This window comes from Cystoisospora suis (assembly GCF_002600585.1).
Source record: "Cystoisospora suis strain Wien I chromosome Unknown contig_1069, whole genome shotgun sequence".
Taxonomy (NCBI): domain Eukaryota; phylum Apicomplexa; class Conoidasida; order Eucoccidiorida; family Sarcocystidae; genus Cystoisospora; species Cystoisospora suis.
In genome coordinates this window covers 12,324-38,302 of record NW_027153870.1, presented here as the reverse complement: position 1 = coordinate 38,302, position 25,979 = coordinate 12,324, and the positions used below count along the sequence as shown (strand labels likewise).

Below are 25,979 nucleotides of genomic sequence, written 5' to 3'. Positions count from 1 at the left end.
CTCTCTCTCTCTAAATCCGTATCTGAAGAGTTGAGAGAATCTTGTTTTGACTTTCCATTCTCTTCTGGATTAGTAGAGAAGGAGAGGTTGTCTTGCATTAGTTGCTTCTTCCTTTGTTTCTCTCCCTTGTGTTCATAGCGGTAGGGGAGATTCTCTCTTCTCATTCTCTCTGTTTGATGTGAAGCAAGAAAGAAATGAAAGACAGAGAGACAAACCCCCGAGAGAGAAAGAGACAAGCTCAAGATACGCTTCGATTTGTGAAGCGACCCATAGCCGGTAAAAGGCGAGTCTTGTAGAGAAAATGAAGAATGAATGAAGAACCGAAGAAGAAGGACAAGAGCTGGGGAGAAGGGAAAGTGAATGAGTATCTTTCTTTTCCTTTCTCCTGACTTTCTCCTTTTTCTTTTCAATTGTTCTTTTTCTGCTTTCTTTCCCCTCGCATTTGCAGATAAGTTCTTGTTGAGGAGACCTTCAGGAGTTCCAACGTCTTCTTCTCTTTCTTCTCCAGTCCAATAGACAGGAGTTTCTTCCTTTTCCCCTTCATCTTCATTCCTTTCCTTTTTCTTTCACCCTCCTCCCTTGTTGTTTTCTTGTAGTCGGACCTTTTTACGGGGAATGATCTCTTCTTTCTGTTCTTCTCTGTTTTGCTTCGATGTGTCTTTCTTCGTGGAGAGGTTTGTAATCTTCTATATCAACAAGGTCATTCAGAACATGGTGTATGGTCTATGTATCTACTATTCATCCTCTCTATCATTCATATACACATGACGTCTTTCCCTGCTCGTTGTTGTTCATACTTCTAGCTAGCTAACCGAAAAGAACCTCATCTTGTCCTCTTCTTCATCGCCATTCTCTTGTTCTTTTCTCCTCTTGCTTCTTCTCTCAGCCTTTCTCTCCGGCTTGCACTTCTTCCTTCCACGCTTCAGTTCGATACGTTGTATTGAAGGAGGTAATAAGGTCTCCTTGTTCCTCCTCCTTTTCTTGTTGTTTTCTTCTTTAAGGAGAAGATCGAGAGAAGAAGAGAGAGAGAATGTGAGACGAGACTCCATTCTCTCCATTGTTTTGTTGTCTTGCCCCTCTTCTTCTTGTTCTTCTTATTTTGTTCCCCTCTCTTCGCATGATCTTTGCTCGACTCTCATGAAAAGAAGAAGTTGTGCAAAGAGAGGGACCAAGAGAAGAGGTGCATGCGAAGACAAATGCCACCCTCGTTAGCTTGTTTCTTTGCCTTCTTGTATAAGACCGAAGAAGCAGACAACAAGAGAGGAAGATGTAAAGGAAGAAAGATGACGAGCCTCGCGGCTTTTTAAGAAAGAGAGAGAGAGAAGAAAGAAAGGGAGAGGGAGATCTTGTCTAGCACATATATGTCGAATACACATACATGAGACTTCCTTGATCTCTACTGAAAGGTTCGTTTGTTTCGAGCTCCTTCCTTCTTGTTGGGAAAAGAAGATGCAAATTGTCTCAGAAGGATAGAGAGATTCAATCAATGAAGTGTACGTACAGAAGTCTGTATTTTCTTCCCTTCTTGGGTTTCTCGAATGAGATAGAGAGACTAAAGACAGATAGAGTCAAGATCTTTGGAATACAGGTAGTCCTTTTTGTTTGCCTATGTGAGAGATGAAGAAATGAAGAGAGATGACGTAGAGACGTCAGATCATTCAGACCCGCGTGAGAAGAAAGAAAGAGACACGGACAAATCTTGAAAACGAGAGATATCTCCTGATTAAGAGAGAGAGAGATAACTTTCTTGAAGAGAGACTTCTGTCAGGAAGAGAGGTGACCGTTGGTGCAGGGCGAGATGCCTATCGATGAAGAGAGATGTCTCTCCGAAGAAATGCCGTCTCCCTTCTCTAATCTATCTGTCTCTGAACGGAGATGAAGAAAGACACTTGTCGGGGAGGAGAGGAGAGTGAGGTGAAGAGAGATACTTGGCAAGGTCGTTGCGAGGGTTTAAATGACGCGAGGTCGAGTAGACATGTAGGGAGACAGCGAGACAGATCGATACAACTACTCGATGTGGAATAGAGGCCGGGGGGGGCTGATAGGTCTATGAACAGATACGGAGAAATGCCGACACTCATAAAACTAGAGGGATTCTGATAGGAGACAGTTGTCGACAAAAAGGAAGGGATGAAGAGATGCTGATATGGTCATAAGGAGATTCTTGGAGATGCAGGATAGGGAGACAGGTGATCCATTTCTTCTTCACATTGGAATTGATTGACTAGAGAGTATTTTAGAGAGATTGATTCAACCTCTCTCTCTCTCTCTTGGTGTCTTTACAGCCTCATACACACAAGATTCACTTTCTCTCCATCACTCTCTGTTACCTCTTTCTTTCTTTCTTTCTCTTTCCATATTTTTTCTTTTGTTTATGAACCTTTCTTCTTCCTTCCAAGATTGTAGGGAGAACAAGAGAGGAGAGTGCGTGCGATCAGGGAAGTGTCTTCTTCTTCTTTCTTTTCTCTCTCAAAAGTCGGGGCACCCCCACTCTTCTTTCCCGCCATCTAGCTACGCGTATGTATGTTTTCCTTTCTTGTTCTCCTCCATTTCTCTTCTTCCTCTTTTCAAGGGTTATGCTCTTCATTGTGCTCCTTTCTATCATTTGGTATGAAGCTCAGGTGAAGAAATCTATCTCTCCACGTCACAAGACTTCCTTTCTCCACTAAAGGTTTCTCTTGTTGTTCTCTCTCTTCTTTTTTCCGATCCATCGAGTTCTACGTCTGTCTCGTCTCCCCTGATCAGTTGTCTCTCCTTTAGCCTTCCTTTCATCGCCTTTAGCATCGTGGTCAAGACAGGCTTCTACTCCTCTTTCCTCTCCTCATACTCTCGGTAGATACAGACAGACATACAGACATTTTTGAAATATGTACACGTACGTGTAGACGTGCTTCTCTATTTTCATATATATAGAAGCAAGTGTATGTGTATGTACACTGTACGAATGTATGTATAGGATGGTTGCGGGTAGCCTAGTGGAGGTGGGGTTTCCTGCGAGGGAGTGATGACTAACAATAGAAGAAGAAGGAGAAGAAGAAGAGAATCGAAGAGCTTTTTCACAAGACATTCTTCTCTTTTCTTTTTCGCTCTCTTTCCCGTCTTTGGAGAGGATGGCGACGACAGCCTGTCCGTTTTAGGATAAGAATGAAGATAAGCTAACAAGCAGATATATACTCACATTCCCCTCTCAGAGTTTGTCGTTTCTCCTTCTTCTTCATCGTCACATGCCTTTCTTCTTCTCCTGCTTCTCCGTACGTCAAATAGAGAGATAGAAAGAAAAGAAAGGAGAGACTGCTCTAAGACAACCAAAGAAGAAGAAGAAGAAAAAGAACAAGTATGAGTTCCTTTCACTCTCCTCGCTCTTCTCCTCCTCTTCTTCATCCTCTTTTTCTTCCTGCTTCTTCTTCTTATCAGTCTCATGGGAGAGAAGAAAGATGGCGACGAGAGAAAGAGGAAGAAAAGGAAATGAAAGAGAAAGAGAAAAAAGTGAGAGATTGGCGGGAAGTTCGCAATCATCGCTCAGGAGATGGAGGTGGTGATGGTCATTCTAGAAATTGGGGTGTACATACACCTCGTGGGATGACAGAAGGAGTAGATTTAGGAAGAGGGGATTGTCGAACTTCCGATAGAAAACGAGAGAATTTCCTTCTCAATCATGTTTCTTCACATACGTATACAGGTCACGATGATGACGATGTGAGAGGAGCAGATCACTGTCGAGGTTTAGCCGGCAGTGGAGAGAAGAGAATGGCTAGCTGCCTCTCTAACGCTTGTTATACAGAAGAGTTGTCTTCCGATTCACGAGGTGGTGTATGTACACCTCGTTCATATGATACCTATTGTTGGAGAGGAGATTCACATGTGCAAAGCAAGAGTCTTCTTGGCTTTCCTGCCCCTCTTCTTTCAGATGATAGACATCGACGTGAGAATTTCTTAGCTTCACAATGCAATAAGAAAGTCGAAAGAGCTATAGAAAGAAGAGCGCCTCTTTTAGAGAAAGGAGAAAGAAGAGATGGTCTTTTTTCGTTAGGAAAGAACCAAGTAGAGGGGATGCTTCCCTTCGCATCTACCCGCAAAGGAGAAGAAGAAGAGAGCGACGATTTTTCGCGTGGAAGAGACTTGAAAGAGAGCTCTAATGGAATGGCGATCTCATGGGGGCGGGGAAGATCAAAAGGAGAATCGAATCTTCTCTCTCTTCCACAAGGAAGGTCACCGCACCTTTCTTCTTCTTCTTCTCTTTGTTCTTTAGAGGAGAGAAGTTTCGTCAAAGATTCTTCCCGCTTCATTCCTGCTACTACGTTTGTGCCTGAGAAGAAGGAGAGAAAGAATCGAGGCATGGAGAGAGATATCTCTTTGTTAAGAGAAGCCTTTCATCCACGAGAGAATGAGAAAGAAAGAGCGAAACCAGTGAGTCTGATAAGTGTCTTTCTACCTCTTGCTCCTATGCCAGTAAGAAACTCTATACAAAAGATCGCAGAAGAAGAAGATGAAAAGATCTCTTCAACTTTCTCATCTAGACCTGCCAGAGGGCATTCACATAGAAAACCGTCTTCCTCTTCTTTCTCTTCTTCTCTTCGCAATGATGGGAGGTGTGTAAGTAAAGGCAAGCCACCTGGTGAGAGGGGGGGAAGCAAAGAGGATCGCTCTTCTTCTTCTTCCTCCTTCTCCTCATCGTCAATTCATCTGAGGAGAGTTATTTTAGAGAGATACCCACCCGAGTTGTTGAGAGAGATCTCCTCGAGGATACCTCAAGATCCACTCTTAGCTAAAGTCGCCAATAGGGGGACAGCTGATGCTTTTCTTTCTCTTCGTTTTCTTGTTTCTCATGAAGTCTTTCCTTCTTCTTCTTCTTCTTGCCCTTCTGCTCTTGAGTGCCCGTCGTGTCGTGGGAAGATGTCTTTGAGAGAGAGTGTGGAGCATCCCACCTACATAGAGAGAGAAGAGGAGAGAGAAGTAGAAGAAACAAGAGTAGAGGGGGAGAAAGAAAGACGAAGAGAAGCTACGGGTTTTTCGACTGAGGACTCTTCACATCGTGAGAAGAAGAAGAAAGAAGAAATGTCTCGGAGAGGAATGGGAGAAGTCAAAGAACAAGAAGATGAAGAGCAAGAAGAAGCCAGGGAGTCATCAAGGAGACGAGGGGAAGAGAACAAAAGTAGGGGAAAGGAAGGAGAAGATAGATCTGAAGAGAAAGAAGAGAGATACAGGAAGGTCAACATGGGTCGGAGAAGTCATGATACAGAGGAGGTCATCAAGACTCAAGCAATGCCTTCAAGGCAACCGACGCTTTCTTCAGATGACGCACTCCTCCTAGATATCTCGTCTTCTTCTTCTTGTAGATCTTGTTCATTATGCACACTTCCTCCTTGTAACTCTTCTTCTTTGCTTCCTTCTCCTAACTCTCCCTCTCCTCTTAACTCTTCTCCTGCCCCGTGTGACTCATCTTCTTCTACTTCGTTGTCAGTATCACGTTCGAGTTGCAGCTGTGAATCTAGGTTCGTTCGTCTCACTTTCGTGTGGTATAGAAGACGGGGAAGAAGCATGCGACTTTGTATTCCTCGAGTTCCACAGCTTCTTCGTAAAGTCATCTTCTTCTTCTCCTCCTCCGTATGCTCGTCTTTATCCTCCTCGTCTCTTTCGTCTCAAGCGCTTCCATCTTCTTGTTGTTGTGCTGCTCATTCAAGGAAACCAGAAAAGAGTAGTCAGAGAAAAGAAGGAAAGAAAGAAAAAGAAGAAGATGATTTGGAAGAAGTTTCTTCACCTCCTCCCTCGAGTCCTCCCTCTTCGTCTTCTTCTTCTTCATCTTCTTCGTCACCGTCTTCAGCTTTTTCTTCTTCTCTCTCGTCTTCTTCTTCTCCTTCCTCCTTTTCTTCTTCTTGTTCTTCTTCGTCTTCCTTTTCTTCTTCGTTCCCTTTGGCCCCTTCCAGTAGTATAGCAGGTTCGATGATGGAGATGAAAAGTTCAGGTGTGTGTACAGTGCAGAGGGAGACGCAAGAAGACAGTTCAGGTGTACAGACAGCAACAAGCGAGGGGAGAAGACAGTTTCAAGACGACGAGAGGAAAGAATGGGTAGAGGATCGAAGAGAGAAACAACTCGAACTTTTTATGAATAGAGATGAAGAAGATCATCCTCGGTCTTCTTCAATGATGGAGAAGAGAGGAGAAAGGTTTCTAGATGATCATAGGGCTTCCAAAGAGAAAGAATTTCTAAGAAGAGAAATCCCATGCCACCATACCCCCTTAGCCTCAGGAGGTGTATGTACAGCTGAAGCTTTCGTAGAAGAGAAGAGAAACCTTTCTTCTACTCCTATTCTACAGAACGTTTATCAGACCATTACATCTCATGCTTACTGGCCTCGAATGAAAACAAGCCTCGATGAAATTTTCTCTTCTTCTTCTTCTTTGTCTCAGGGGGTAAGCTCAATATCTCTTTCTCAACCATGTGAGAACGCTTCTACCTCCTTCTGTCCCGGGTGTATAGACACCTTTCCCTCCTCTCAGACATTTCGCACGAGTCTTCAACGTGATGACCGCCTCTTTCTGATCGCCAGAGACAAGCCATTCCCATCCATCTCTCCTGGCATCACTTCTGTACACCCATCTTCTCCTACGGTACCTTCTACCTTTCCTCCTCTCTCAGAAGAAACCTCTCCACGTCGTAGAGAAGACTATGATGGAACGACTGCTGATACCCTGTCAAGCTGTACAAGAGAGAGAGCTAAAGAAGAAGAAGAAAGGAGAAAAAAAGCGAGGAGAGGGGAAGAAGAAGAGAGAAGAAGAGAAGAGGATGGAAGATTCTCTTCATTATCAAGGAGGACTCCCTCGAAAGATAGTCATGCTTTCTCGGATGGAGTTCAACAGCTTGAAGGACAAGGCGAACAAGATTCTCGCCTCACAATAGAAGAAGAAAAGAAGAGGAAGACTTCTCTTCTGTCCTTTCAGGGAAGTCTCTCTAATCCTCGTCAACAGAACAATAGCTTCTGTCCTCACCTCAAATCAATAGAAAAGAAGAAACAATTCTCCTTTTCTTCGTCTTCTTCTTCTTCATGGACTTTCCCCTCTGCTGCTGCTGGTGCTGTTGGTAATGATGTGTCATCTCTCTCAACTTCTCGTCCTTCTGGAGGCATCTTGACAGAAGCGTCTTTTTCTACTTCCCCCTCTTCCTTAACTGAAGGTGGAGAGAAATCTTTTCTCTCATCTTCATCCCTCCCCGTTTCTGCTTCTTTCTCTTTAGAAGGAAAAGAAAGAAGAAGAGAAATCTCCTGCTGTTTTGAACCATCTGTGTACGAGTGGCTGTTGACGTGTAAGCCTGGGGAATGTCTGAAAGACCTAGAAATTCATCGATGGATGGGAGAACCTCCTCTCTCTTCTTCTTCTTCTTCGTCAGGAGGGGCAGCTAAGGGTTTCTCTCCTTTCAGTTTTATCTTTCGGAAGAGTCAAGAAGAGAAGAAGTCCTCTTCTCTTTCTCTCATAGCAGATAGGCCTAATATTTCTCCTTCCTCCTCCTTTTCGTCTTCTAAATGTTCTCTACCTAAAGAAAGAAAGATGAACGAAGAGATCGAGATCTACAAGGAGAGTCAGATATCTGAGAGAGGAACTCTTCTGTCGCTTCGTCTACCGAGAAAACATTCCTCGCCGAGATTTCAAGAGAAAGAAGAAGAGAGAGAGAATGAAAAGGGCGAAGGAGAAGAACAGTATTATTCTTTAGGAGAAGAGAAAGATGACGATGAATGGAGAGATCATGAGGGAGTTAAGCCATATGACAACGACGACCAAGAGAAGAAGAGCAAGAAGAAGAAATGGATCAAGAGAAACAAGCTAGAAAAGAAGAACAAGAGAGAAGGCAGCAAAGATGAAAGCATATCTCATTCCTCTTCTCTCCCTCCGGGTGACAGAGATCTGGGGGTTCATCTACCTTTCTTAGGTATGATCGGAGACACTTCAAGTGTGACAAAAAGTGCTTTGGATGAAACAGAATTCGAAGAAAAGCAGCAAGAGGAAAAGAAGAAAGAAAGAGAGAGAACCGAAAGCAAAACAAGACTAAAGTCGGCGAGTCTTAGAGATTCTCCAGGCAGCCTTTCGGTGCTAGCGTCCTCGTCATTCCTATCATCGTCGTCGCAGGGTGGAGGTTCGACAGAGAAGAAAAGAGAAGGAGAGAAAAAAGAACAAAGAGAAGAAGAAAGAGAGAATGAGGAAAAAGTGGGAGAAAGAGTCACGACAGACGCTCCTACACAGAAGGGGAGACGATCCCAACTTCTCAGTCCTCCTATAGGCCGTCGCCGCTGCAGTTCAATATCTCCTCAGACTGAAGAAGAGAAAGCTCCTTTCCATAGCCACGACAGCATAGGTCTTCTTCTTTCTAATCAGAGAACATCTCCAGAAGGGTTCACGAGCTTCTCTTCAGTCTCTCTTCGTGCTTCTTCTCCTCCACCTCTGACTCGCTTTTCTTCTTCTGGCGAAGTTCGAGTAGCAGAAACGAAGAGAAGAACAAGAAGAAGCAGAGATCGTGAAGGTGGTGATAGATGGGAGGCTAGAGTCCCCAGCATAACTCCTCTCTCTCAGGCTCCAAACAAGAATGAGAGAGGAGGCGAGAAAGAAGAACAAGAAAGAGAAGAAGAAGCAGAGACTAAGTTTCCCGAACATCTCTTCTTCTCTCCTATCTCTCCTCATCCTCTTTCTTCTCCTGATTCTTCTTCTTCGTCTTTCTCTTCTTTTCTTCAATTTCTTTCGCTTCCGGCGCCTAGTCAAGGTGCCCCTCTCTCTCATTCTTCTCTCGCGCCAACTAATACATATGTTGATTCATCGGTATCTACGCCTTCTACTTTATCTCTCCAGAAACAAGGAGAAGAAGAGACTTTCTCTCTATCCTTTCTGCCGGCCTCTCTCCATCATAGCGATCAAGGGGGGCAGTCGCTCAGCTCAACAGGGCGCACGTCTCCTCTTCTTTCATTCTTTCCCTCTGTACAAATCAATTCGCACCCTGAAGAGAAGAAGAAGAGAGAAGGAGAAGAAACTTTTTCACAGCCGACGAGCACACTCTCTGATTCGAGTCGACAACTCCATGAAGACCGCTCAAGCCATCTCACGATCCAACCGCATTCTAAGCGAAATAACACGAACTCTATCTCTTCTTCTTCTTCTACAGCCGGCAGGTTCCCTTCTTCCTCTTCTCTTTATCATCCAGAAGCACCACCCTCTTGTTCGTCTTCTTCTTTATCGACGACAGACTACTCTCACCTTCACTCTTCTTTCTTTCCTTCTTCTTCTTTTTCTCCTCCTCCTCCTCCTCCTTTTCTTCCTTTCTCATGTGAAGCAGACTCTCCTATGAGTAGTATCGACTTGTGTGCTCCCCTCCAGAAGAGTCTAGATAGCAGACGCGCAGAAATGCCAACTCGCGGTGATAGTCATAGCGATACGTCAACAACGGAGAGAGAGACTAATAAAGGCATTCCTTCTTCTTCTTCTTTCTCAGGATCCTCATCTGGGGTGTATCGAAGCAAGGAAATCTCTCAGCGAGAATGCTTTTTAGAGGATCTCGAAGAGAAGACGTCTCTCCTCGATTTCTTGCAACATGTGCTTCCCTTATCTTCTCGTCCCCCCTCTTCTCTTCATTCCCCTACCAGTCATCCCCTGCATACTCCCTCTCATCTTTCTCAAGAAGACTCCTCGAGCTCCTCAGGTGTCTTTTCTTCATCTTCTTTACTTCCATCTCTAGTTGTGAGCTCATCGTCTATCCCATTCTTGAAGAGCCACAGCAGCAGCAGTGGCAGTCACTCCTGTTCTCCTCCATACACCCGTCCGCGCGGATTGCATGGGAGTCAGGAAGAAGAGGTCTCTTTGGACGGCTACTTCAATAGCGATTCTACGGCTCAGAACTTTCTTATGTCTCTCGAGTCTCTTTCTTCTCTTCATGAACGGTCTCTTCAATACTTCACCGCCACTGATCCTCTTTCCTCCTCCTCCTCTCCTTCTTCTTCTTCTCCATCTCTCTTTATACTCCCCCCTCCTGGGTCTGTGGAGGTGTCTCCTTGTCACCCTCATCATCGTCACCATCGTCGCTGTCCTTTCTTGTGTTCTTCACGTTCAACCTCTCCTCTTCTTCCTTCCCTGTCCTATGATCAGACTCCTCCTCGTCATCTTCCTAGCGACCACAAATGCAGAGATGAGAAGCCTTCCTCTTCTTCTTCTTATCCTTCTCCGGGGAGTGAGGTAGATGTTCTTCCGAGTCCTCGCCGCAGTCCATGTCCCTACAGCAGCTGTCCGCTTCATTTTTGCTGTGATAAATCTCAAGAGAAGTCGTGGAAGAAAATAGGTAAGGAACCCTCTTCTTCTTCGTCGTCTCGAGCAGGTGAAGAAGGACAAGGGGCACCACTATTCTCTCAATGGACGGCTCCTCTCTTCTTCTCACCTCCGCTGTTGCACCTCTTAGACGAGAAGGAGAAGGAAGATGTACATCAGGAAGAAGAAGAAGATCAGGAGAAAGAAGTTGGGGAAGAAGAAAGAGAGGATGGAGAAGATGTTGGGAAGAAAAAAAAGAATTGCAAAGGTCTTCACCCTCCTCTATGCCATCCCCCTGTCGTCCCAACCTCTTCTCATACTAGGATTACCAGAGATAGAGAAGAAGAAGAGAAGAAGATCGACGGCGCTTGTGTAGAAGGAGAAGAAAGAAGAAAAGAAGAGGAAGAAGGACTGTATTCGTCTTCATTCTTGTGCTGTCCAAGAAAGACAGAGAGAGGAAAAGATGAAGAGGAGGAGGAAGAAGATGAGAGATTTCCTGCTGATAGAAGGAGAAGAAAGATAGTAAGAGACTTCACAAAGAAAAAGATACGTCAACTCCTGGAGCATCACGATCTTCTTCTCCCTGGAGTCGAGGCTGCTGAACCTCCTCTTCTTCCTTTCTTTCTCTTCGAGCTTCTCAAAGACGAGGAGGATGTAGAAGAAGAGACCGAGACCGCAGAAAAGAAGGCCTTTCATTTAAGTCAAATTGATCCGAGGATTTCTCTCTATTCTTCTGCTTTAGCTTCTCTATATCATCTCCTTGCTTCATACCGTCACTCTGCTCCTCATCTCTTCTTCTCACGACTGCTCCCCCAGCAACTCCTTCTTCTTCTTCTTCTTCATTGCTCTTATCTTTCTTCTTCTTCTTCTCTCTCTGCTCTACCATCGCCGCACTCTTCCTCTCCTATGTTTCTCTCTGAACTCCGTCAAAGCACATCGAAGAGACATGCTCGTAGTCCTTCTTCTCCTCGGCGCCTAGCCCGAGAGAGGGGAGAAGAAGAAGAAGGAGAGATGAGAGTGAGTCGAGAGATGCTGGCTATGAGTGATAAAGATAGTGAAGAGACTGTAGAATCTTATGAAGAGAAAGGACATGTAAGAAGACATGACAAGATAGAGAAGAAGAAGAAGAAAAAAACGTCGAGAAGAAAGGGGGAACCGCTGAAGATAAGAGAAGAAGAAGAAGGCTTGTATACGTTAGTCCCAGGCAGAGAAGAGAGACGACTAAGGGGCCGACGTATAGGCCTAGTTTCTATAGACCTCTTTCATCTCTTTCATACTCCGACTGCAGCAGTGTGTCGTTCTCCTTCTTCTCCTGCTTCTCTCCTTTCTTCTTCTTGTTCCGGACCCGTACATTCTTCCGTTTCCTCCCTTCATTCGCAAGAGGGACTCTCTATCTCTCAGTTTGTCCAACAGAAAAGAGAAAGAGAGGATGAAGAAGAAGAAGACCAGCTGCACAACAAGGCGAGTTGTCTTGACAGTAAAAACGATGAGCTTCACCATGGCCAAGCACAAGTCGAAAGTCTTTCCTCAGTATCTTCTTCTTCTTCTCCCCCTTCTCCCTCTTGTGCTTCTTCTCCTTTGCCGGACTGTGTGCCACTAGACTCTTGTAGGGACGTGTGGAGAGAAGGAGAAAACAGGCATGAGGGGTCTACTGATGACGAAGAAGCGAAAGAAGAAGAAGAAGAGAGAGATTTCTTGAAGCCTCATCATATCGATAACGGAGAGTCAGGTATAGATAAAGAAGGTAAAGAAGAAGCAAGTTCTTCTTCTTCTTCGTGGCGTGTCCACGGAGGATCTTTTCATTTGAAGAGAGGGACTGTATGGGAGGCAGCTGATGGAAGTCCAAGTGAGAGAAGAGAGGTCGAACTAGGGGTGGAGAAAGAAGAAGAGGAAAGAAAGAACGACAACGTTGCACATGACAGAGAAAAGGGAAATGGTGATGGGAAATGGAGGTATCTTGGAGATGACCATAAAAGAGATAAGAAAGTGGAAGACAAGAGGAGACTGCCCCCCCCTGTATTTGTCTCGTCTTCTCCTGCTGAAAGACTGTCTAAAGCCTTATGGACTGCATGCACTTATCTTCAGCTTGATACTCTCTGTGTCTGTCTAACTACCACGGCGACTCCATCACCTTCATCGGTCTCTTCGGCAGTTCCTCTTGGAGGTGTTGTAAGTCAAGAAGACACGAAGAGAATAGAGTAGAAGAAGAAGATATATGAGAGAAAATGACAGACCTGTCTGGAGGTGTACATGTATGAAAAGGAGAGGAATCGTCTTATAGGGAGTAGCGTCTTGACTGGTTACATGGGTAGATAGACGCATAAATGGACAGATACATACATAGATAGGTACACGTGCAGTTTCTCTCTCTTTCTCTTCGTCTCTCTGTCTGTCGGTGAGTCTGTAGGGGGTTCAACTCCGAGGGGAGGGAAGGTAAATCTGGGGTGTCTTGATCAGGCAGCTCCTTGCAGGTTTGACTTGAGACTCCTGTCATCTCTTGGAGAGGAAGAACATCTCCATATGGTGCCTATGTGTATTTGTACGGCTCAGCAGCAGGTGGATGGGTCTATGCCCACGTACCTGTGCATATCGAGGGAATGTTAGCTAGAGACTGTGGAGTCACTCCGAGTTCACACGCACATGAATCTATCTATCTATCTTTAATCTATCTTTTATCTATCTATCTTTAATCTATCTATCTATCTTCAATCTATCTATCTATCTATCTATCTCTTCTTTCTGTCGTGGTCTCTGTCTTCAGAACTTTGCTTCTCGATGTCTAGGTTATCGATGTATATCCGTAGAGGATATCCCAAAGCTGCCTTCTCTTCTTCAATGCTGGAGAGAAGAACTTTTTCTTTCTTCTTCCTCTTCTTCTCTAGTTCATCTTCATCGTCAGCAGCCTAGTCATCTCTTGCTCTCTACTCCCTCGCACTTCTTCTCACCGATACATGTCCACACAGAAAGCAAGAAAGAGACTCGATCATCTTTCTCTTCATCGGCTTCATTCATGCCTACTAGTAGTAGTAGTAGCAAAGGAGAACGGCAGTCCCCCCTCTTCGATGTGAAGCTTCTTCACGATCGACATAGGCGACATCTCTCTCCTTTTTTCTCAAGTACCAAGAAGCCTCACTCTTCTCTATCACATAGCGAGAAGCTCCACTACTCAGAGACTGAGCTTTCGTCAGGAGGAGATATGAGAGATACTAAGTTCATAGACAGCGACACAAGTCACGATGAAGATGAAGAAGATACCTGCGCTTCTTCATCTTCCTCCGTAAACAGAGATGGCTATGACTACGGAAGAGATGAATCTAAAGCAAGGAGACGTCGAGACAGAGGTTGTATACCAGCTAGTGATAGCAGTGTGAGAGAGTTCAGTCTCTCAAGTGTCGATTCGTCCTCATTCTATAAGGATGAGAAAGGCATCGACACCATGGAAGGAAGAGGGGAAAGGTCTTCTATTACAACATTATTATCGGAAGATTCCCAGCTGTCTCTAAGCAGATATCATGAAAGACAAGACACAGGAGTCTCCATGAGTAGTGGCAAGAGACAACCGAGTCTCTACTCTTCTTCTTCTTCTTCCTTTTCTCCTTTTAGATTCTCTTCTTTCTATAGAGCAGGAAATCTGGACCATGATGACGATGATAAGGAATCAGATGTGTATGTCGACTGTATAGAAGAAGAAGAGGAAAGGGTGAAGGAAGCAGAAGAGAATGAGAAGAAGAAACAGAAGAGGACGAGTCTGGAAGGCGAAGTCGAAGTAGACATCGATAGAGAAGAAGAAGAAGAAAGAGAAGCGGAGTCTTCTTCTTATCATTATGAAGAGGAAGACTGGCTATGGCATTTGTTACTTCATATCATGACAGGTGATGCTTTCCGTGAGGGAGATGATGAACGTCCCCACCTTGATTGGAACTTTCTTACAGGTCTTTACCTTCTCAGTGCATGCGAAAATGTAGAAGAAAGAAGTTCGATCCCATCTATCCAAGTTATATCTCTTTATCCTGTTGTAGATTCTTCTTGCTCCTCTTCTTCTATTTATTCATCATCCGCATGCTCACCGTCGACACAAGGGAAGAGCGTTTCTTCTACACAGGAGACCATCGATCCATCAGAGGGGGGCCCTGCGTCACGTCGATACTCTCAAGCAGCGAAGTCATGTCTTCAAGGTATTCTTCTTCTTTCCACTCTCTTCAGAAAGATTAGGAAAAGACAAGACACTTCAGGAAAAAGATTCACATCACCAGGAGAAACAGGTCGAGGAAGAAGACGAAGATCTTCTTCTTCTTCTCCTCACTTCAACTTTGAGAATCCGTATGCAAGTGACGGGGGGGGCTTCTCGTCTCATTCTCCTACTCGATCGAAATACTCTTCTTTCTTCACTCCTCATACTTCACCTAGAAGATCTGAGAGAAGGCGAGTAGGAGGAGTAGCAGTAGTGAGAGATATCGATGACTGTCTTGATTTTCTTCTTGGGGCTTTATCTTCTTCATATCAATCAACTTGTTCCTCTTCCTCCTCCTCGAGCTCTTCCTCTATCCTATCAAGAGGTAGGGGTGATATCCTAGGGTGGGAGGACATCTTAGCATCTACCAGACGTTCATATCTCGACTCTTCATCTCCCTATGCTCACACCGATACGCACTACAGATGGAGAGGACATGAACGAAGTCTAAGAAGGGTAGTTGGAGAAGGGAGAGGAAGAGCCGTCTCATCCGGTTGTTGTTCTCCTTCTTCTACTTCGGCTTATCTTCGGGGAAGATCACCTCTGGCTGAAGGATTAGCTGCCGTTGGGAAAGGAAGAGAAGGAGGGAGACACTTTCATCAGCCGCGTCATTTACTAGCATTGACGTATGATAGATGTGAACAAGCAAGTGGAACGTCTCTCCTCGAAGGACCTCCTTCTCATACCATCTTCATACCAGAACCGTCACCACCTTCTTCTCTCTCTTCTTCTTCTTCTTCGATTCCTTCATGCTGTCATCATGATATTTTCTCTTTGCCTTCTCCTTTAGATGAGCTAGTTTTCTTGGATACAAGAGCTTTCTATGAGCCGAATCTCCCGTCTCCACCTCATCCTCTCTTGACAGGTTTGTATGGAACACCCTGCGGTGGAGAAGGAGAAGAAGATGATGAGAGTGACGAAGAGGAAGAAGAACGAGATATAGAAGAAGCTGAAGAGATAATGATGATCATGGAGAGAGAAAAAGAGATAGAAAAGAAATGTGCGAAAGGCAGAATTCGCATGCATAGGCTCTCAGGTGTCCTTTGTGTACAAGCAGCTATGACGCTACTGTCGACTTCTCTCCCTTCATCCAACACTCACGATCTTTATGCTCTACATCTCAAAGAAGGAGAAAAAAAAACACGTAAAGACCCTCCCCCGTCTCAAGCTCTTACGGCGTCTCCCTCTCGACTTTCTCACTCATGCCATGAAGATGCTTCATCTACTATCCCTTCGCCTTCTTCATCTTCGTTTTCTCGTTGTATACAGGGAAGATCCTTTTCGCCTTCAGAAGAGGTGGCCTCTCGAGCGAACAAGGGGAGTGAAACAGCAGAGACGAGTGAGATAATTGAGGAGAGAAGAGAAGAAGTTTCTTCGAGGGGCGAAGGGAGATCAACTGCGATGAAGGGAAGTCATCTCCTACAAGTACGCGAGAAAAGAAGCAGCTTGACTCCTCCTCGTTATTCTCCTTCTTCTTCATCTTCCACAAAAATGAACCTAGATATTTCCTCCTCTTCATGTATAGAAGAACAGCGGGCAATGTATCTTAATCAGCTCAGTCACCTATATGCTGCTTCTCTTACTCCTCCGACTCCTGCTACGATCACGACTAAGCATCCACATATGCCTTCACGAGATCGGCTTATATACGGAGAATTCAGGAAAAATCTCTCCAATCATATGCATCCTGTTCTCTCTTCGCCACAAGGGGAAAGTCTTCTCCATTCTTCGATCAAGAATGAAATATCTACTCGACTTCGTCCCTTATCTTCTTCTTCTTGTGGCGAGCACCAGACATCTCATCGTGGAGATCTCTCTTATCCCCCGTCTAACTTTCTTTCTTTCGTTCGTCAAGATGATAAAGAGCGACGACGTCAGCTGGTTAGGCGCTTGTTGATACGGGCTCTTATACACTTCCGAGTATGTACGACGTTATCTCCTTCTTCTCCTCCTCTCACTGCTGAAGATGATGAAGGTGGCAGTGAGACTCCGTCTTCTATTCTGCTTTCTTCTTCTTCTTTCGCTTCTTCTTTCTCTTCTTCGTCTTTATCTGCAGCTCCTTCTTGTGTGTGCTTTATGAAAGAAAGAAAGGCAGAGGAAAGAGGGAAGTTCATCGAGACCATGACTGCGGCCTCAGCGTATGAAATGCTAGCTGATACATTCCTTGTTGAGCACTATGAGCTTCTTCTTCTCCTCCAGCAAGTACAACAGGAGGTGTATATACAGAGTAAAGATTCGTTCTCAGAGACGATGAAGCGTGAAAAAGGAGCAAGAGAACAAGACGTCATAAGCGAGAGAGAGAGAAGAAGATCGTCTTCTTCTCCTAGTAAGGATGATGATAACGATAGACTTCCAAGTAACTACAGAAAGAACGAAGAGGAAGAGATCACGATGAAACTGCAGAGAAGGGGGAGAGGACGAGAAAGAGAAGAAGAACCATTAGAGAAAGAGAGAGAAAGAGAGAAGAAAGAAGATGGGGTTCATGTGAAGCCTTCTAGAAGAAGTAGAGTAAGAGGGGAAGGACGAGAAGACGAAAGAGCCTTGAATCACGGAGGTGCAACAGGATCGGAAAGAGATGAGAAGATCACCTTCATATCTTCGTTTGTTTCTTCTTCATCTTCATCTTCTTCGTCTTCTGTCCTAGAGAAGATTGATAGACTATGGCAGGCACAAGAACACACACTAGGACGTGCAGGACAACTCTTAATGCGTGTCGTTCACTTATCGACTTCTTCATCTCTCAATCGATTTCGTAGAGAGCCAAGTAGAAGAAGAAGGAGCATCGGGAATGAGGATGACGATAACGAGGAGAATGGCGGGCAGTGTATCTCCTCTCTCTCCTCATATAAAGGAGACAGGGCGAATAGAGGGAGAGATCAAGAGGAGAAGAACTTGCAAAGAACGGATGGAAAGATCAAGCAAATAGAAGAAAGAGAATGTCCTTTCACTGAGTTCGATGAAAAAAGACTAACGGACAGGAGAGAGAAAGAATTGTCATGTACGAAAGAAACAGAAGAGACGGAAGATCTGAAGGAGGGGAAGATGAAGAAGCCCCAGCCGTGGATCATGACGGCAGAGTACGTCTCAGTCTCTGACCGCATGCATCGACGTCTTAAAATGAAGCTTCTCCGTGTACATCTCTCTCTTGCTTATATGGCATATCAACAACACTATCAATGGCGAGAAGAAGAAGAAGAACGCAGGAGGAGAAGAAGAAGAGATCATGAGAATGCGAGTCTTTTCCTCTCATCATGTCCTTCTCTCGTCAAGAAAGGCCGAAGTTCGCCAAGAGACTCTTCAGCCCCGGGAAGCGAAAGAGAAGAAGAGGAAGAAGGTCAGACGAATGTATTAGGAGAGAGAAGAAGAACGAGAGAGAAGACAGGAGAAGAAAGATACACCCCTAGTCGTTGTGGAAATCGAAGCAGGGATAGAAGCGATGAATACCTGGGGAACTGCAGGAGTGGAGCCTATGAAGATGTGACAGATTTCGGGGAGACCAAGATGAAGCATCTTGTCTTTCGACAAGAAAAGATGACGAAAACGAAGAAGACGGTCGAAAGATCACAGTCTCCCCATTCTGAACTTGCCAAGATGCGCCTTCATTCTGTAGAAGAAGAAGAAGAAACGAAGAAGAAGATGAAAGGAGAGGGTGAATCTGAAGAGAGAGAGAAAAGAGAGGATGATCATAGGAGGAGTGATAGAAATCTTCATAGACATAGTAGAATAGATGAATCGCAATCTTGTTCTTTCTTAGGCAAGACTCTCCAACATCTCCTTCTTGCTTCGTCTTTCCTTCTTCCTCTTCTTCCTGACCAAAAGCATGTTAGGCATCACCCCTCACTCCCTCCTACTCCGAGCCATCCTAGTCGTCTTCCACTTCTTCATTTTCATGAAAGCCACCCTTCTTCTTCTTCGTTATCTTCATCTCTGTATGGCTCTTCTCATGCCCCAGAGTCGGCGGTTGATCGCATCTCTCCATCTCTTGTAGGGAGGTCTCGTGACGGACAGGCGCCTGTCTATCAAGAGGAGATGGTAGGGAGCAGAGGAAGAAGAAGAAGAGAAGAGGAAGAAGAAGTGGAGAAGTACATTCTTACAGCGTCTCTCGGTCGATGGATTTCTGACGTCCTCCTTGAGATTTCTCTTCATTATCTCACTCGATGTGAGGGTGGAGGATGCCTGTGTAGAAGAGCGTCCCCCTCGTCACATACGACAGTCACGTGCTCTGAGATGTCTCCTCCCTCTCCCAAAAGTCACTGCGACGCGCTTGTTTCTGGAAATACACAGAAAAGCGGAAAGGGATGTAAAGAGGAAGGAGACATGGAGACATCCGTGGACAAAGAGAGAAAGAAATGGATCATCGTGAGAGAGAGAAAGACGTGTGGGGCATCATGGTGTCACGAGGAAGCTTCTTCAGGAGAGGCAGGAGAAGGGAGAGGAAGGTATATCTGGGACTGTGTGAAGAAGAAAGAAAAGAAAGAAGAGAGAAAAAGTTGTCTTCCTTTTTCATCCTCTTCTTGTTCTTCGTGTTCCTGTTTACTTAAGAATGCCTTTCTTGCTATTCCCTCCTGGGCCCTCGGTACATTGGATAGAGATGGCCTGCCATTTGAACAGAAGATGAAGGAGAAGAAAAGTAAGAAGAAAGATTCACAAGAAGAAGGAAAGACAGCACTTACAACCCACCAGGGACTAGGACAAGTCATCTCTTCTTCTTCTTCTCTTGTTTCCTCTGAGGAGAGTCTAGGTCATCCATTTTGGAGTGAGCCTTGGCTACCTCTTACAGAAGAGACAGTGGCACCTGACCGAGAGAAGCTACTAAATCTTTCTATTCGCTTCTCCCTGCGTTCTCTTCATATCTGTGCGAGAGCTCGAGATCTCATTCGTGCGACCTGCGGAGAAGGCTTGGAAAAGAACACCCGTCGTGACAAGAAGAAGAAGGCGATGAAGGCACGGAGAGAGAGACAAGGGGGCGAAGAGGAGAGGAGACAGGAAACGAAAGCGGGTCTCTTGATAGAGACTGATCGAGATGATAGGCGATCTCCTGAGTTCTTCTTGCAGATGACGGGGAGACGAAGAGAACACGAAGAAGATGGACGTCATGAAGTCGCGAGAAAGAAATTCATGCAGCTCGGAAAGGCTGTAGGAGAAGAGAGTCAAGGAGAAGGAGAGAGGTTCGGTACGAAGACAAGACTTGAAGAAGAAGAAGAGAAAAAGAGAAAGAAGAAGAAGGCGATGGGTGTTGTATATCAAGCGACTACGGAAGAGCTTGAAGATGCTTCAAAGAGGATCATTGCTAAGGCTTATGGACACCTAGGCAACTTCTACGCAGAAACTGGAAGAACCACCAAAGCCATCATTCATTGTAAACAGGTATCTATCTCTTATCTCCATCTATCTATCTATCTTTAATCTATCATTCTATCTTCAATCTATCTATCTATCTATCTTTAGTCTGTCTATCGATCTAGCTGTCTCTAATCTGTCTTTGTGTATGTCTATGTTGAGAAGATGCGTGTCTGGTTCGTGTATCGACGGATGCATGTGTTTGGCATGTCTTGAGCTATCTCGCCGACCCGAGATGAGCCCCGAAGGACACTTGACGTGAGGGATGTCTTTGCTTCTTCTTCTTCATGATCTTCTTCTTCTTCTATCTTGCTATGGGTTGACTCCTTGATAGAAGATACTTCGTGTCTTTCTTTCGGTCTTTCTTTCTTTCCTAACTCACTCTCTCCCCTTGTCCTTCTTTTGATGAATAGGCAGATAGACTGTTTAACACTCTGGACGTCTTTTTCATCTTCTTCTTCTGTCCTCCTTTCTTCTTTTCTTTCCTTTCCTCTAGGGCATAGAGCTGTTTGAAGCTCTTGGAGATACTAGAGCAGCTTCAGATCTTCATCTCGCACTCTCTTGTTTTCTTCTTCAACCTCTTTTTCTCTCTCCTTTCTCTTCTTCCTCTTCTTCGTCTAACTTCAAGCAAGTCTCTCTAAAACTCAAGGATGCTAGGGCCCCCCGCTCTCTATATTTAGGTTGTTCCTCTTCCTTCTCTTCATCGTCTCTCGCCCAAGAAGATAAAGCTTATCTGCCGTCCTCTTCTTCTTCTCTTCCATTCTCTTTCTCTTCTTCTTCTTTGTCTTATCCTTCCTTTGCTTCCTCACGTTTCCATCTCTTTCTCGAGAGATACTGTACATGTCTCTCCGTATCTTCTTCTTCTTCTCCATCTTTCTCTTCAATGCTTGACGGCTTCTCTTCTCTCACGTCAGGAGGACAGCATGACTCTGTCATATCGATATCTCTATCTCTTTTACGTGCAGCTGAGAAAGGGTACTTTTCTTCTGGCTCCGATCTTCTTCATTCTTCTGTGAGGGCCTCAGGCATGGTGATTCGGAAAGACAGAGGAACATGTGGGACAATCAGAGAAAGAGAAGAAAAAAAAAACGACCAAGAAGAAGAAGAACGGCAACAGAGATCTTCTTCTCTCTCGGTGTTGCCCTCATCATCCTTCTCCTTCTTCTCGGATGAAGAGAATCGACATCTCTCGATACTTCTCCAGTGTATATCCAGACTAGAACAACAAGAGAGACGACTCCATTGTGCTATAGAAGAACGACTCTCTAGACCTCTTCCTCCGCAACCACTTCTCTCATCTTCGTTTTTCTCTTCTTCGTCTTTCTCTTCTTCATCCTTTCGCAGTGCATCGAAGAGGAAAGAAACATTGCATGCCTATCAGAAAAGACAGCAGCCCTCGACAGCTTCAAAGCCCTTGTCCGCGTGTTCTTTTTCTTCTTCTAGTGCCATGGAGAGAACAAGGGCGGTTTCATGTTCCTCTTCAAGAGGTGCTGTCTCACTCGAAGAAGAGATTATAGTTCAAGGACAAGAAGAAGAAGAGCGGAGCTTGGAGAAAGTGAAGAAGGAGGTGACGGCTGGGGTGAGACAACTTGGAGAAGCAGATACGGCGTATGAGAAAGATAGGAGAGAGAAGATAAAAGGAGGAGTCGAAAAGGATGAAAGAGAGGAGTCTTTCGGCATGAAGAATGATAGCATCAAGGGGTCTCCAGATTCCTGTCTTTTCTGTTCTTTACACTCTCTTAACAACGACAGGAATGATGAGGAGTTGATAGAGCTGAAAAGACTTCATGGAGGTGTATGTACACTCCTTGCATGTCTTTATATCTACCTGGTACGGTGGCAGTTGAAGGCTATTCCTCTCTTAGTCCGACCTCATTCTTCGAGAGAAAGTGAGAGGCTTTCTTCTTACTCAAAGACGAGAAAACAAGATCAAAAGAAGATAGATGGAAGGAAGGAGTCTAGTGACGGAGATACGAAGAGCAGGAAAGAGATTTCTACAATGAAGAAAGAGAGGCATGCAGTGAAGAGTGCCCCTACTACAAGGGAGAGGGGACAAGAAAGAAGAGAAGAAGAAGCTGAAGAAGAAGAAAAAGAACAAGGTAGAGAAGAGGAAGAGAAGCAGAAGAAGAAAGACCATGCAGATATCCCCTTGTCAACATGTGAGGAGGAGAGAACAAGAGAGAATGATAAGAAGAAGAAAAGGAATCTGAACGGCCATCTCACAACAGATACCCCTCTCCTTTCTTCTTCTTCTTCTCCTCCTTCTTGTTCTTCTTCTACATCATGTAGTAGTCGATTAGAAGAGTGCTGGTATGCGTCAGAAGTAGTGAGTCTACTTCCCTTCGGTTTGCTTCCTTTCTTACATCTCCAGACTGCAACACTAAGAGACCTGAGCTTCTCGGCTTCTGCTGACTCCGTGAAAAGCAGAGAAGAAAGAAGAGATGGAAGAAGAAAGACAGGAAAAGAAGCTGAAAGCACTCATGGCAAACCACGAGGAGGAGGAGGAGGAGTTCTATCCGGGGAATCTTGTATGGATAAAGAGAAAGAAGAAGAGAAGATCGAACAGAGAGATAGAGTAGATGAAGAGAAAGAAGAAGAAGAGAAGTCTCTCACTCCCTGTTCTCCACATGAAGATAAACCAGATGTAGATGAAGAAGAGGATACAACAGTTTCTCTCTTACTTGAGAAGATGGAGACAAGTTTGAAGAGAGTCGTAGAACTGTATGAAGTGCAGGAATCCCTTCTTGTTTCTCTTTATCATCGTCTGTCTCTGCTGACGTATGGATGCCGAGCTGACGTGATTAGAAATGAGGAACATGGTGATCCTGTAGAGATGTGGAGACAGGAGCTGCAAGGGAGGAGAGGAGGGATATGCCGAGATCATATCGAATTCGGTTGCCAACGTCTTCTTGTACACAATGCTGCTGGATTAGCTCATCTTTTTCTCTCTTCTATAGCCCTTCGTGAGGTGTATGTACACTCGAAGAAACATCCTCATAGAACCGGAAAAGAAGGAAATCGAGAGAACAGAAGTTTAATACCAAGTAGAAGAAGAAGAAGGGGTAATGGAACAAGTAGAGATATCACGGGGCTAGGAGGAGAGGTGTTGTTATGTAAGAATCTGTCTCTATCCCTTCGTATGAAGATACGAGGCAAGCTTCGATCTGCCTTATATCATGCTGAGAGAGCCGCTGAAGCTCTTCAGTCATGTTGCTTCATGGAAGGGTATCAAAAGAACGAGAAAGTAAAGAAAAAGACAGAAGAAGAAGAAACGATGAATGAGAGAAGAATTCTTCGTGCGGTGTCTGCCGAGGAGGGTAAGAGAAAAGAAAGGAAGAAGACCACTAAGATGGAAAAAGAAGAAAAGAGAGAAGAAAAAGGTGGAGAGAGACAGCAGAGGAAAGCGAAGAAGAAAGAGAAAGAAGAGGAAAAGATATATGGGGAAGAGGAGAGACGAACAAGAGTCGGTTTAGAAAGAGAAACGACGTCTATACCTCTTGCAAGAAGATTATGTGAAAGATGTCATTTAGAGATGATAGATACACATACTCCGGTGTATGTACACCACCCGAATCCTCCCTATACAGCATTTGTATCCTCCTGTCTCCTTTTGTCTTTTACACATGAATTGGTCTCAAGAAATTCTCCCATCATTCCGCTCTCTTCTTTTTCTTCTGCAGCAACGTCTTCTCATTCTCTACAAACCTTCTCTTCTTCTTCTTTTCTTACCTCTTCAACTATTTCAAGCTCCCCCCATTTCTTCGGACCTGTCAAGTTCCTTTCCTCTCCTAGAATGAGAGAGCCAAAGCAGGAAGGGAAACCTCTACTTCAATCAGAAGAAAGATGCTTCTCAAGTCTTCGTACCTCTGGAGGAAGAAGAAGAAGAGAAAGAAGACAGTCTTCTGAAGGAGAAGAAGAAGTAAAGAAAGTAGGTAGAACAGATGAGAGAACAAGTGAGAGAGAAAGTCAGTCGACAGCAATAGGTCCAGCATTACAAGCAGTGAGGAGAATTGCATGCATCTGTTGCCCACTTGATAACCTTCTCTCTACTGCTTCATGTGAAGAAAAGATTTCTATCTCTTCAGAGACTCAAGAAGCAAAAGAGGAAGAAAAGACGAAAAGCAGGTGTCAAGATGTTGTTGTCGATTGTGAAAAGGAAAGAGAGAGACAGGTGTCTCCTCTTTGGAAAGACGGTAGTGTGGGGTTGCTGTTCTTGCTGAGGAATGAAGAAGAAAAGAAGAGGTCGCTCACCCAGTCTCTTGCTGGGTATCCAGAAAGAAACATTTCTTCTCCGAAAGTCACGCTGTTCTCTCCTGAGAATACAGAGCTCTTTAGAAAACTCATGAAAGATACAAATGGAAGAGACAGAGGGCGAGAGGAAGACGAAGAAGAAGAAAAGATGAAGAACATCTTGAACCAGCGGAAAAGAGGAGAAGAAAAGGTCATCGTGATAGAAAGAAGAAGAAGAAGTAAAGGGATTGATGAGGACAATGATGGAGAAGAAGAAGAGGATCATAAGAGAATTGAGAATGAAAGAGAGACAGGGGGGGATGTCACTCAGCCCCATAAACAAAGCATTATGGTAGACATGATTGAAGATTCTTGTCTACCTCTTGCTCTACAAGAATGTACACTGCAGCGATTTGTCTATCTCCTTCTCTTGGGACAACAAGATGACAGCAGGGAATGAATGAGTGGCTTATCGTCTTCCTTTCTTCTCCTCAAGAGAAAAATATTCCAGAGCGTTTTCAAATAAGGAACCTTCTCTCTTCCCGTGTCCATGACAAGAGAAGTTCGTAGACACCCCCAGCAGGTTAAGCACAACAGCTTTTCTCCAAGAGGAGATCCCCTTTGATAAGAATCCCGATAAGAACAAGAGTGGATAGTAAAGGGGTTCTTCTTACGATGAATCTCTAGCTCTTCGCCCTCAACTCTTACTACTAGGGAGGGAATAGAGATATGGTCTTAGACGTCTCTCTCTCTGTCTTCATCTTCTTCTACAGATACATGCGTGTTAACCATAGGTAGAAATGCATGTATTTCACATGTATTTTAGGAGTATGTACAGACGCCAAGTCTACGTATAGTTTATAGGAGGGTCTGCTACAGAGGGAGAGGGCTCTATCGACTTGTTGCAGTTGTCGGTCTGTTGCCTGCGCCCTAGTTACTTCCTCATCTGCTCTTTTAGTAGACCACTCTATGGTCACTAGTCTTATCGATATGAGAAATCTCCATGCGCGCACCCCGACGGCGGTTTTTTCTTTTCTTCTTTCTCTCTCTTTCTTTTGCGACGGAGAACAGCTCGACAAAGAAGAGAGAGAAAGGCTTCAAGAGACGGTGGGGGGGAGGACAAGAAGGAGAAAGAAAGATCATCTATAGAGAGAGGTGTAGATGAAAGGCTGCTGATGTCGCCTCTCTTGTGGTGGTTTGGGACTTCAACACATTGGCTTTTTCTTATCATCCATCCATAGGGAGATGTATGTAGGAAGCAGCTGTAGCTAGCTCTCGTGAGGATTATGATTGAAGAGACAGATTGTCCTAGCTAGCTATCGTGAAGACTGTGAATAAGGAGAGAGTTTGTTTCCTAACGTGCCCCCGAAGACGAAGAGTTTCTCTTCGGCTTCTCTACAATGAAGACCTTCTGGTGGTCACGATGTGTGTGTAGATGTTACGTTGTTGCGAGGGGTGCTGAGCAAATATAAGTCCCCCTACGATCTTCATTCTCCGCGTCGATTTGAACGAAAGAGTGGAGAGGAAGAAGAGTGAAGAAGAAAGGAAGAAGGAAGAGGAGACTGTCATCGTGAAAGCGGTCTACTCGATCTCTGTGAAGCTTCCTGTATGCTTGCTCATGTATAGGTAGAGAGTGAGATATGTAAAGGATGTGTGTATGTGTCTTCCATACGGTCTTTCTTCACTTTTTGAGGGTTATTTTGAAACCACTTTATTTCAGGTATCTTCTTCTTCCTATCTATTGTGAGAAACCTTTTCTTCGTGTTTCCTTTTAGATATTTTCTTTCACGGTTGAAAAAGAGATCCTGGCATGCGAGAGAATCGGCTACGACATCTCCCTTCGCAAGGTGTATATACACACGCATACACATACATCCACTTCGAAGTTACTCGTGCGGTCTCT

General features: G+C 44.7%; 1 protein-coding gene across 1 annotated transcript; it reads left to right on the top strand.

Annotated features, from left to right (window-relative positions):
* On the top strand, positions 1 to 25,979 carry CSUI_002558 (uncharacterized protein). Its single transcript, XM_068062758.1, has 3 exons — positions 1 to 12,444; positions 13,037 to 19,873; positions 20,343 to 25,979. Exons 1-3 carry the CDS (start codon positions 3,337 to 3,339, stop codon positions 24,534 to 24,536), a joined length of 20,139 nt encoding a protein of 6,712 aa, XP_067925265.1. The 5' UTR covers positions 1 to 3,336; the 3' UTR covers positions 24,537 to 25,979.